The sequence below is a fragment of the Eublepharis macularius genome, chromosome 7 (genome assembly GCF_028583425.1).
Source record: "Eublepharis macularius isolate TG4126 chromosome 7, MPM_Emac_v1.0, whole genome shotgun sequence".
NCBI lineage: Eukaryota > Metazoa > Chordata > Lepidosauria > Squamata > Eublepharidae > Eublepharis > Eublepharis macularius.
Genome location: NC_072796.1, coordinates 58,386,833 through 58,400,269, shown reverse-complemented (window position 1 = coordinate 58,400,269; position 13,437 = coordinate 58,386,833). Strand labels below are relative to the sequence as shown.

General features: G+C 39.5%; 1 protein-coding gene across 1 annotated transcript in view; it reads left to right on the top strand.

The window, feature by feature from the left end:
• DOK6 (docking protein 6) overlaps window positions 1-13,437 on the top strand; it is a 339,970-nt gene that overhangs the window by 283,214 nt on the left and 43,319 nt on the right. Inside the window, exon 7 of the mRNA XM_054985983.1 lies at window positions 11,157-11,274. Coding sequence (XP_054841958.1) covers window positions 11,157-11,274 — 118 coding nt within the window. The remainder of the gene's footprint in view (window positions 1-11,156; window positions 11,275-13,437) is intronic.

Genomic DNA, 13,437 nt, shown 5'->3' with positions numbered 1-13,437 from the left:
GTGAAAAAATACAACAGGCTCTAGAAAGCTGTTGTTGGTATTTTTTTTATTTTTCATTTTTTTCATATTTGTATTCTGCTCTTCTTCCCCTCAGTGCCCTCCTGCTCTGGCCTGGGGGCTGCTTCACAGCACAACGTGCAATAATAAAAAGTGAGTTATCACCAATATGGCTTACCTTTTATATAATGGGATTACCCACATCCATACAAGAACAAATATATATGGACACGCCACAGGAATTTCGACCAGGTCCTTTCTATCTTCTGCCCCAAATACACAAGCCTGGCAACCCAGGACATCCCATTTCTCTGCATCGGCACCATGACTGTAGGGGTGTCTGGATACATGGACTCCATTCTCCATTAATGCCCCCAGTTATTTGTACAACATCACAGATTTTCTAAGAAAAATACAGTCTATTGCTAGTCTTCTAGATAACACTATTTTGGCATGTTGAATCTCTATACACCAACATCCTGCACAAAGATTAGGAACACAGCTGCACAAAGGTGGAATGTATTAGGAACACAGCTGACTTTTCTACGAATCCTTGCCAGTTGGTCCTCACCTACAACTTCTTCAGATTTGGTGATGATTTATTTCTTCATATCAATGGTACAGCCATGGGCACCTGCATGGGACCACAATATGCCAACATTTTCATGGCTGACCTGGAATAGCTCTTCCTCAGCTCCCACCTGCTAACACCCCTCTTGTATGAGATTCATTGATGCCATTTTTATCATCTGGACACATGGGGGAAAAGCAGTGGAGAAATTTCACAAGGCTTTCAACAACTTCCACCCCACCACCAACGTGACCATGAATCAATCTGCAGAAGAAGTACGTTTTCTAGACACTACTGTACAAATACATGATGGAAGCCTTAAAAACACATTATATGGTAAAACAACTGATGGCCAAACATATCTTCACACTTCCAGCCATCATCCCAAACACACCAAACAATCCATTGTCTACAGACAAGCTCTTCACTACAAGTGTATATGTTTCAGTGCATCTGACAGAGATTCTACCTGCATCATCTACAACAGAGATTCCTGTATTTTGCACCCTTGCACTTCACACACCTGCTTTATCAAGCTAATTACAACAGATATTATAACTAGCTTCCTGACATTCTAATTTACTTCTCCCACCTTCTACAGTTAGAGCAGTCCTTCAGTGGAACAGGCTTCTTTGGAGGTTTTTAAGCAGAGGATAGATAGCCATCTGACAGCAATGTTTATTCTGCAAACCTAGGCAGATCATGAGAGGGAGGGCAGGAAAGGTTACATCAGTAAGTTCTCATGGCCTCTTCTTACATGACTAGAGTCAGGCTGATCGCCACCTTGGGGTCAGGTAGCAATTTTCCCCAGGCCAGTTTGGCTAGGGATCCTGATGGAATTTTGCCATCTTCTGGGCATGGAGTGAGCGGGGGAGGGGGTCACTGTGTATGGGGGGGAGGTATTTGGGAGTTTCCTACATTTTGGACTGGATGGCCCTGGAGGTCCCTCTAGCCCTGTGATTCTCTGATTGTACCTGGATTATAAAGACTCCTTCCTTTTCCCACTTCTCATATCTGAAAAAAGGAACTTGACTCTTGAAAACTTACACCCTGGAAATCTAGTTGGTCTTTAAGGTACTATTGTACCCAGATTCACTTTTTGGTTGCAGACCAACATAGCTACCCACCTGAAACTAAATACATTTGAATGGAATTGTGGGAGAAGGGGCAATACAGTGTCTGATTTCTGAGCTCATCGGGCTTATGATCCCTCTCATGTGATCTCCAGAGTAATTTTATTTGGTGATTGAAATGCTCAATATTGCTTCTAGGCCATGCTAAATGTAGGCTAGGGATAGCTATGTGGAATACACAAGTCTTACATTCTGACAAAAAATTTACATTTGATAAAAACCCAGTACAGGAAGGATCAGGCTAAAGAAATTATATTCTCATTGCTTAATTTTGAAATGAGAAGTGCTGAGAAGTGCCAGAGACCTTTCTTTACTTTGGAGATGACTGTTTATTAAGCATCAAGGGGAAGGCATTCTGTGCATCATTTATGACAAGTTCACTTCTTCCAATCCTGACTTTCACATTGGTTCTGCAGATGAGCCCTGGCAGCACTGAAAGCCCTGGATATTTAACAGATGGACAAATCAAATGGGTCTGCTTTAAGAGAAGAGAAGGTGATAGATGGAGCAAGCGTTTAACTGGCACTGACATTCTGTGCTAGAACTTATGTTTGTATCCCCTCAGTTAACCTCATGGTTGGCCTGTAATAAACGATTTTTGTTCCAGCAAGTATTCACCCTGTCAGAATCTATTTCCATAAAAGTGGCTAAAAGGCAAGCTTCCAAAGGAGATGAAGTGGCTGAGTGGGCAGTCCCCATTGCGCACTTTGTAATTCAGATTGAATCACATTGACAAGATAGCATGAGCTCTTAGAGCTTTTTTCTTCCTTTTCCCCTCCACTTCCTTCCTTTCTTATAACTGCTGTTTCCCTGTTGTGAGGCATAATAGCTGAAATAGTGATAACAGTAGCTTTGGAAATAAGCCTGCAGTTTCCCCTCTAAAATTCATCCTCAGTTAATTTCTGTAATATTCTCATCTCTTGCCTATGTATATTTCATAACACCTGAGAAGGGAAAAAATACATGTTGGAGCTCTCCATGGAAACAGTTGCAATTGCATATGATAGGGGAGAGGAGGAGATTGAATCAGAGTGGCATTGCTGTAAGGATTCTTGTATTAAAATGAAGCAGTGTTGCTACAAAAATTAATATTGTTCACTGGATTTTTTTATTACTAACATCCAGCAAATCTATGGTCATATATGTATGCAAAGTTCTGGGGAGAAAGAGAAGAATGTGGAGAAACATGAGGGAGACCGTGTGTGCTGCAAGGTTGTGAACATAGGAAGCTGCCTTACACTGGATCAGGCCGTTGCTCTGTCAAAGTCAGTGTTGTCTGGCAGTGGGTTTCTAGGGCTTAGGTTTGGGTCTTTCACATCACCAGCTGAGTGATTGTTTTAACTGGAGATGCCGGGGACTGAAGCTGGGTGGGTTTTTTTACATGCCCATCAGATGCTCTGCCACTGAGCTTTGGTACCTCCCCATTTAGTGTTAGACTACAATTATGGATACTTCTGTTAAAATCCACATGTAGCCATGAAGTTCACTGGGTGATAAAATCAGCTGGTTGAATACTCCCAACCTAACTTACCTCATAGGATTGTGAGGAGGAGAAGGCCTGGAAGGAAGGCAAAATTAAGAATCTCTCTACACAAGACACGTGGGTGCATGTTTGTCCAGTGTTAGCACACACTATGTTCACTGGGAAGCATAGTTTTAAATGACAGAGCTGGCAGAGATCACCTCCACTCCTTAAAAAACTTTGAATTAACTGAGCCTTGGCATGGCAAAGGCTTCAGAAGGGAGTCCAGCATTCCAGAGGCAACGGAGGACTGTGAGAGAATCCAGCCCCTCCAGAGCAATCTCCGCTAGCTCAGTCATTTAAAACTATGCTTCCCGGCTAACATTGTGTCTAAGATGTGACAGACAAAATGTAAGTCATACTATATCCATATCTATTATAGTACACCATGTCCATTTTTAAATATATATATATTTAATATATATATTATATATATATTAATATTATATATATTATATATATTATATATTATATATATATTAATATATATATTATATATTAATATATATATATATATATATAGGAATGTCACTTTCCCCCATTGTTCCAAAACTTGGTCCCAAGATCTTTAAAAATGGACATGGTGTACTATAATAGATATGGATATAGTATGACTTACATTTCTGTCTGTCACATCTTAGACACAATGTTAGCCGGGAAGCGTAGTGTATATATACGCTTAGTATATATACGCTTAGTATAAGCGTAGTATACTATAGACCTGCAGATTGGAAGCCTGCTGCAGGAATGAATGCTTCCCTCTTTGCTCTGTCCCACATTAAGCCCCCCCTAAGAAAGCCCTCCTTTGTTTGCAGAATGATGATTTATTGTTATTTCTGCACTAGAACACTGTCAACATTGAATTAGGTTTGAAAATTGAGAGGAAGGTAGGGCTGGGGCCTCATTTATCTATGGAAGAAGCATGACCTGATTTAGCTTGTAACTATGGTGTGCATAGAGAAGGGGCTTTAGCTTCCCCCTGGCCCAGTTTTTCCATCCAGCAATGGTCCCATTGTGGAAACCTCAATGAGCCAAATAGTCCCCATGTCCCCATCCCCCGATTATTTCAGATCATTTAAAATTGTGTGGGGAAGAAAAATGACGATCCTTCTTCATACATACTGCAGTCATGAGCCAAATTGGGCCCTGCACACACAGGAATTAAGGAGCATGTGCAAATCAAATGCAACTGTTACACAAGACACAGAGTAGGGACCCTGAACCAACCTGTGAGCAATTTAAAATTATTTTTAAAAAACTTTTCATAAATTCTTTAATCAGATGATTAATAAATTTAAACACTAGCAAATTTCTATTTTTATATGCTGTCTGTCTACAGCTAATTTTAAAAAGTACTGTTTCAGGTGCATTCCTTCTTTATATGGATTGCATGGAGGATACGTAAGTACATAAACAGGCCTCATGTCCATGTTCTTCCATGTATATTGTGTCCAGACCTAAGTCTGTAATGAAATTCATCTGCAACTAATGCTATCAAAATGTACTACCTCTTTGCACATTATGCATACTCTTCAATTTTATATACTCCATATGCTCCTTTATATCTCCAACAAGACAGTTTTTCCTTGGTTTTCATAGTAATAAACTAGCAGCTTTGTCTAAGGTCTGTGTGTCTTTTGCTTAGTGATCTTTTTACATTTAAATTATATTAATGCTATGGTGCAATAAGGTGGTGAGATCAGCAATATCCATTCAGTGCAGAATGTATTAAAGATAAAGAATCTATAACAATAGGAAAGATTTGTTCACTTCTTAACATTAGAAGATGAAAATGTAGAAACAACTAAATGCTGTGGGCATTTATGGCTGCCATTTAAAGTAACAGTCCCAGATCTCCTCTTTTCTCCCCATCCAGTGGTGCAGAACTCCTCAGACTTACCAATGGTACCGCTAGGCAACAAGAGGTGACTAGCAGCACTCAGAGCGACCTCTTCTACCTTGCACCCACCACCCATCAGCAACAGCATGGCACCTGGATGAACCTGGGCAAAGTAGGGCTGAGCTGTGGTAGCAGGGACAGCCAGTGAGAGGATGTGGCCAGCTGAAGAATCAGCCTTTCCACAGCTGGACAGATGGCTAGTCAGAGAGAGTTGCAGACCAGGAGCAGGCCCATCCGACAGGCAGACCAAACTGCCAGGCAGCCAAAAGAAGCTTCTGTATTGGCCTTGAGACCTTGGGGGTGGCTTTGTATGTGAGGTGGGGTTTCAGGAGGCCCATATAAGGAAGGCCTACATGCAAACCATGGAGGAGCAAATGACCCAGCTCTGTGAGGAAGAGATTGGTGGTCACAGAGTAGGAGGAACAAGCTGGAGCCAGCTTAATCTTCACCATCCCCCCACAGCTCTGTCTTAACTGACAACATTCTATCAGCTCTCATTGGTTAACTGTCAGAGAGGCAGAAATGGCTCTGACTCAGTATGATTATATGTCCATCCCTCACAAATAGGGAAATTAATCAGGGTGGATGGGGGAAACCACAGTGTGCTGATTTTATGTTTTGAAACAGTAGACATTGTGGGGAACATTGGAAAAAGTGATATGAAGGATACTGATTTCAGCAGCAGCTACAAGTGCTCTGTAACATCTAATTCCAGCCAACGTGTTCATACTCCACATTTACTGAAACAGTATTAAATAGCTGGAAACTGAAGTGAATTCAAATCAAAAGATGAGATGGGATCCAGAGAACCATACAATTAGTTCTTTGTACCACAGGGTGCAGTACCTGATACCACATAACACACTGCTTTTAAAGCTGAAAGGACTTAAAATAGTTTATCATAGGGCATTCAGGTTACTGTTTATTAAAAAAAAAAAAAGTCAGAGATCTCAAGCTTAAGTTATATCCAAACAAAGTATTCATTTAAAAGACTCGCTTCTAATAATAATAGTTTGAGGAACATATCTAGTGAACACAGTGAATTAAACTAAGTAATCTCATCTCAAACATGTCATCAACAGCACTTTCCCAAATGTGTAAATCTTTATTTACTAGTAGGGGTGTGCACTTTGGGTTTCCGATTCGGGTAAAATACCCGAATCGGACCCTATTTGTAAAGATTTGGGATTCCCAAATCGGGGCCAGCATGGTGGCCCCAATTCGGAAATCCCGTATCAAAAGCTTCCCTGAAGCATTTGGGTTGCTTCAGGAAGCTACAAGGCAACTTTAAAGGGCCCCTTTCCTGCTGCTTGCAAGCGGCAGGTCCCTTTAAACTATCAGTTGTCAGGCAGCAGGGAGGGATTTCCCCCCACCATCTGTCAGCTGATAGTTTAAAGGGCCCTGCTGCTTGCAAACAGCAGGGCCCTTTAAATAGCCCAAACCTCACAAACCCCAACCCCAACCTCACAAATTCCCCCCTGCCGCCTGACCGCTGACAGTTTAAAGGGACTTGCCACTTGCAAGTGGCAGGAAAGGGCCCTTTAATCTATCAGTTGTCAGGCAGCAGGGGGGATCCCCCCACCACCTGCCAGCTGATATTTAAAGGGACCTGTTTAAACTGGCCCTCTAAAGCGCCAGGTAAGTGGGTTGGAGGGGACGGGGGCTAAGTGGGGGGATGGGGTGCTGTGAGAAAACCCAGCCCCCTGAATCACTTTGGAATGCTCCGATTCTTTACGGAGCATTTCAAAGCAATTCAAATACCTGAACCTGGGTTTTGGGTATTTACGAATGTTTTTCCTGCTTTGGGTAAACCCGAAGCAGGAAACCCAAATATTTTCAAGGTGCACACCCCTCTTTACTAGGTCAATATTTTTAGTGTTTTATATGGATTTAGATTTTTTTCCCCATTCAAGCAGAATAGTAGCAAGTTAAACTGAACATATGCCAGGCCAATAGCAGAAGGCATGATATTGAATATCATGGCTACTACTTTACAGCTGTGTTCCAAATGCAACAGCTGTATCAGTGCAAGCATTTGCAATTCAAATGGTACCCTATATAGCATTTCACTGTCCATTATTTGGTGAACTCTTCGGTGCTTAGACCACACATCTTTTGTATAAATAAACATAACCATTCAGTATGGATGTAACAGAACAGGTGCTGCTCAGATTTTGTTGTGTTAAAAAATTCCTTATGTCTTGGATAAAACCTTCTATTGCTTCTTTTGGAGGATCTTGGAAGATTTCATTTTTCTTCTTTAGGGGAAAAAAGGTCTTTTGATCTCACATAACATTTGGCTAATGTCTAAGATCAAGTAGCCTTTTCCAAGAGAAAAATGAAGCTCTTAAAACTTCAAAAGCAGCACTGGAGGTTGAGGTTCTTTTCCTTATTTGAAGTGAACCCCAAAGGGCATCTGCAAGCAGCACTCCCAGCACTCCTCTTTTTATGGGCTTTTCAATAGGAATGCTAATAAAAACTCGTAAGTGAACTGGTTATATGAAAACATGTTTGAGGACAGAAATACAAGCTGGTATCTATAAAACTGAATCATTAGATATTCGGAACGCATTTTTCAGTGGCAGAAATGGTGTATCAAGTTCAGTTATTTGTATTTCTTTCTCCAGAAAATACAAGAGTGGTGGTATGAAAAAACAAGGAAAGAAACAAAATATAGGAAATGGAAATTTACAAAGATGTATAAAGCTGAACCAAGTTGTGAACACGCTGAATTACTAAGGCTGCACACAGAGCCCTCTTGAAAAAAACAGTAATTGTGCTAATCAGTCATTCTGAGAAATCAAATTTAGCTCTGCCCCCATTCCCTGTTCTTATGGCACCAATTTGCATAAGGACCAGTTTGGAATTTGTATGGATCCTGCATCCATTAGGGTGACTTTGTGCTGCACTAAGTACAATGTACTCCATTCAGATGAAACTAACAGAACTGAAAGGCATTTTATAAATGTTGATGAATATAGCAAATTCATACATGGATGTATAGATCTTGGCTTCAGTATCACAGTGTTGGTGAAGTTTTAATTATGGCTGGACCAGATTTCAGTTTTTTAATTATAATTTGTGTTTTCAGGAAGGTAGAATAATTAGAAAGGTAGAATGTTTCATCAGACCAATAACTAAATGTTCTGAAAAATGAAATATGTATGACTCAGAAATGTGGTGTTGTTTATTCTGCAGCAGTCTCCACCATGTTCTGTTTTCCCATTTTGTTCATTTTCTTTTTTTTTGTTAAAATTGTCAGCAAAAATAAAGAGTATTTAACAGATCATCTTTTGCAGTCCGTATTATGCTCAGCCAATGACATTGCATAATGTAACCTACAGTTACGGGCTAGCAAAGATTATTGTTATTCATTGATTCAGTTATGTGTATGCTTTAAATTTCCTCTTGGTTAGCACTGAGGAAGGGGAAAGTCAAACAGGATTTATGAGCAGCCAGTTCCTAATTTGTTGAATACTGTTTACTTCTTAATTGTCACACACATATACTTACAAACCAGAACAAAGCAATATCTTCTGAGGTGAATGAGAAACAAATCCATGTTCCATGCCCAATAAAAGCATGCTCAAAATTGAATACATGATCCACATTGTCTCAGCAAATACCCCTCAGTGCTTATAATACTGAAATTGCAAGATGTTGCAATACAAATGGTATCAATCACAAATACCTCCAAAGTGACTGTAACACTGATTTAGGGGCATTCTTTGTGTATGTATGTAACTTATCTTTGTATGTAAAGATACATTATGCCATCTTCTCTACTATAAAAGAAAAAAGATGTATTCAAAAGTAGGCAGTCATTCCATATGATCCTTGTAGTCTTGTATTTTCTGAAGACCCAGGAGAAACACCTTCATAATGTACAGAGTGTCATTCTGTATATCCCTGTTGTCCTTTAATCATTGTACAATAGCCACAGTAAAGGTCCACATGAGAATTAATGCTGTTTTTTTCTGAACCATTACCTCCTAATGATATCGCTGCTTGCAAACCCATGAATTTGGCACAGAACACTGGCTCTCAGAGTAGCTGATTCTCAATTCTGTTCAGCCTTAATTCCCAAATCTAGCTAAGTCTGGCTAGAAAAAAATGCTTTTCTTGGCAGTCCCCCCCCCCCCCCCCCGTCTCAGGAATTTTCTTTTCACCTAGAATTTCAGTAGGAAGTTCAATATTATTTCTAGGCCCTGGCATAGATAGGCAGAAATTTTACCTGAAATACTTTTCCATGGTTTTAGCCGTTTACATAGTTTTCACCAATAATGTGCTATCTCTCAACATTCCACATTTCTGCTCATTTAGTGGAAAGTAGACAAGAGCATCTTAGAACATGTTAGAATATGTTTTCTTGATGCCCTTTCATTTTATTATCCTCTGTGATACACTAGTGCTTTCTCATATCATATACGTTCTCTAGCATAAAATAATAAAGAGTCCAGTAGCACCTTTTAAGATGAACCAACTTTATGGTAGCATAAGCTTTTGAGAACCACAGCTCTCTTCATCAGATGCATGTGACGAACATAAATTTTTCCTAGACACATTCCAAGTGTCTACAAGATAATCTACATAGATGTTCCTCCCTTCCTTTATGTTCAAATGTGTAGTTGCATGATTATTGCATTGATAATGGATATTCTGTTTGTGACTTGAAGAACCCACTATTTAATATGATTCCATCTTTGCCAAATACAGCAAGGTATTGTGCCATTAAGTTCAGGCTTCTGAGCATGCCCTACCATCTGCCTTGAGTACCCCATATGAAAACAAAACTGAACATATTTGCCATGAAAAATTTCTGTATCCACTGCTACAGACAGAGCATCTGGTCCCCCCATACTGAATTGCCTACTGTACCAGAAGTGCTGAATAGATAATTCATAGGGTGAAAGGGGGACATGTGGATATATCTTTCTGATCCCGCCAAACATATGACTGGTGTTCTCAAAACTGACTGACTTGAACATGCAGCCCACTGGTGCATTAGTGCAACTTTTCATTGAAGGCAGCAGAAGGAATACAGACATCAGCCTCACTTCATTCTTCATATGTGATGCTAATCTTATTCTTGATGATCTGTCATAATTTTCTACTGCAGTTGCTACACTAGAAGTGGATTTAACTGCATTTTCTGCCCTTACCAAGGAAAAGGCATGCACAAAATGGCAATTGCAATGTGAAGAGCAGAGTAAGAAAGAAAAGAAAGGGAAAAAATGACAGAAACAATAACAGTGAAGATACATGGAGCAGCAAAGGACAGGGAAGGAGGGAGAAGAATGCAAACAATTTGAATACTCTCTGATGTTTTTCAGCCTTTTAACAGGTGCCCAGAAGAGATGCTGACAGTTGAGACCCAAACTCATTCACTTCCTTGATTCAGAAAATAGCCACAGTCTAATCACTGCTCAGTTAAGTCACTGCCAAAGACGGCATACAATGGGAAGCTTTGAAATTAACTGTCTCCTAAACCTCACTAAGTAACAGCTCCTTTTAGAAGAGCAGTTTTTATATAAACAGCTTTTACGACCATGGGTTATACCAGTATAAGGATGAGAAGAAGAGAAGTAATTAACTCGCATGGACACAGTTATGTACTGCTAAACTAACAGTTATGTTTGCTGAGAATAATTCAGAAACTTATCATCAATTAAAGCAGCAGTGGAGTCTCTCAGTGTCTCTCTTCCCCATCAGTGAAATGGATGGAGGAGAACACCTCCTAACTAAAGGTGTTTCCAATTCCAAAAGCATCCAATGGATACAAAGAGATTGATTAATATAATTTGCTTGTGAGGTTTCTCCTTAATAATAGCGGTAGCATGGTTAAAGAAGAAGGGTAAAATATAAAAGTGTTCAAAAATTTCAGAATGTTTTCCCCTCTGCAGTAGCATTGTGTCCAGTTACAGGAAGCTAATCATGATGCTCATAACAGGTAGCTTGTTAGAATAATAATGTCCTGAAACGTGGACAGATGGATTGGAGAACAAGCTTTAACTCTTTGCTTCTTCTTTGCAGCTTCAGACCAGTTTGACTGAACCAATGACATTACCAAAATCAATCTCACTTCCTCGTAGTGCATACTGGCATCACATCACTCGGCAGAACAGCATGGGAGAAATCTACAGTTTACAAGGTATGCTGCTTGCGAACTCCAATGGCTTGCTGCTGTCTTCTTTCATATTGAGGAAACCTCATGCAAATCACTTTCATCTACAATGGCAGTTTTCTCCCCATTTCAGTTTCTCTGGTTTGTCATCAGACTCACTAGGAATGCCTTTTCTCCTCCTGCCTTTTCTTCTCCTTCTTTCTTAACTTCAGAGATGAGTATTGAATATCATTACCAGAAATGCTGCTTCGGAGACCAAAGCTCCACAAATACAAAAACACACAGCAAGTGGTTTTGTTTGTCGCAACTATATAGATTGGTATGGTTTGAAACCTCAGAGAAGTTAAAGCCATTTTAAGATTAGAAAAGGTGATTTTGTTCAAGTAAGAGGCTCTGTCATCATCCCTCTTGAACAACTTGAACTAGGGAGAAAATTTGGAACAGAAAGTTGTATTTCTGTCCAATTCAGCATCTGTCTTAAAGATCCAGTCCCATATATTGAGACGGGGCAAGGGGATATACCGAAACATGTCCACCAGAGAATAACAGTGGAGAATATTATTAAAGTCAGCTGTGCTAATGGCGTCTGAATTCAGCAGTGCATTACTTTGCCTTAAGAGTGGACTAGTGGAAAGATTCCTTTGCTTTCTCCAGAATCTAAGTAAGGCCAAGTGCAAACAGGCTCTGATATAAAGTTCAGCCTGCACTAAAGCCACTGAAGTTCTGTGGGGGGAAGTTTGAATTCTCTTTAAAAAGAGAATTGGTTCCAGAGTCCATGAGAGGGTTTCACTAAACATTGCCCCCAAATACTTAAAGATTCTACGTTGTTCAATAAGGATACCAACACCATGTTATCTGCATGTAGGAGAACTTAAACTTTCCAACTCCCCTCTCCCAAGGATGGTGGAAAGAACTCAGGGTCTGACAAATTTGGAACTATGCCATTTAAATAGAAGTTGAAGAGCAAAGGGGCCAAAACACATCCATTTGAACGCTCCCCCCCCCCCGAGTAATCAGGATGTCATCTGTTAAAGAGTCTGTGGGGCCTACCTTAACTCTAGCAAATATATTGGAATTTAATTCCCAAATCAGAAACAATAGGCATTTATCAGTATTAGTTTTCTGCTAGTTTTGCCCGCAGTTGGTTCTGATCTACTAAGGCAGCAGTTAGATCCATGAATGCTAGGTATAATGCCTTGGTGGGGGCCATTATATTCTGTTGAGCCAGCTGGTAAAGAATCAGGCAAAGATTAATAGCCTCTCTCTTTCCTGAACCCTAGTGATTTTTCCATGTTAACAAAAATTTTACATGGAGAATTTTAATAGAAATTTACATAAAATACATACTACTATTTTTTTTAATTGCATTTTTCAAATCTTGTACTGTGTTTATGCATGCTAATAAGCTAAGCTATAATAACATATGGATTTATGGACTTGACAGTGTGTTGCTTGAGCATTGTCCTTCTGTGTTCTCTTTTTGTTATTGCTGTTCTACTGCTTGCTAGATTATATTTTCCAATTAAAATTGTCAGCTCTTCAGAAGAAAGGTGTCCTACATCCATTGGCTAACTTCCATTAGTGGGCACATCTAAGTATACAGTATTTTGAATAATTTGTTTAATCATAATACGTTAATGTGTGTCTTGTATTCTTATTTAATTGAATGGTAGGGCAGATAAATCTTCTGCCACCTCATGTATAAGTCAGGTCTTTGGATCTAGTTTTAAAATGTAACTGATGAATAAAAATTGTAACTTCATGATGGTTTTTCAAAGAAGCAGCTTCTGTTTAACTGCACAGTAGCTGGATGATTTATGAAAGCTTTCATATTAATGCCCATCATTTGAATACTGTGCTCACCAAGTGGACAATACCAAATCTGTCCATTGTGGCATTCTCTATGCCTACTTAAGAATGCCTAGAAAAAAGGTACATTGTTGCTGGAGATAGATTTGTGCACTCAATTTGTAAACCAGGGATAGGTTTTAGAAAAATCAGAACATATGGTCCTGAGGGTGTATTTAACAAGTTTTGATTAAGCTGGAGCAGTGTGAAGTAAAAAAAAAATGTAATGTAATGTTTATTTCCTTAAAAAAAATCTTTTTCTTAAATTAACCTCAGCAGGTGGGCAGTGCCTGAAAATATTTCAAAACACAAAATTCATACATATCTTGAAATATTCAACTG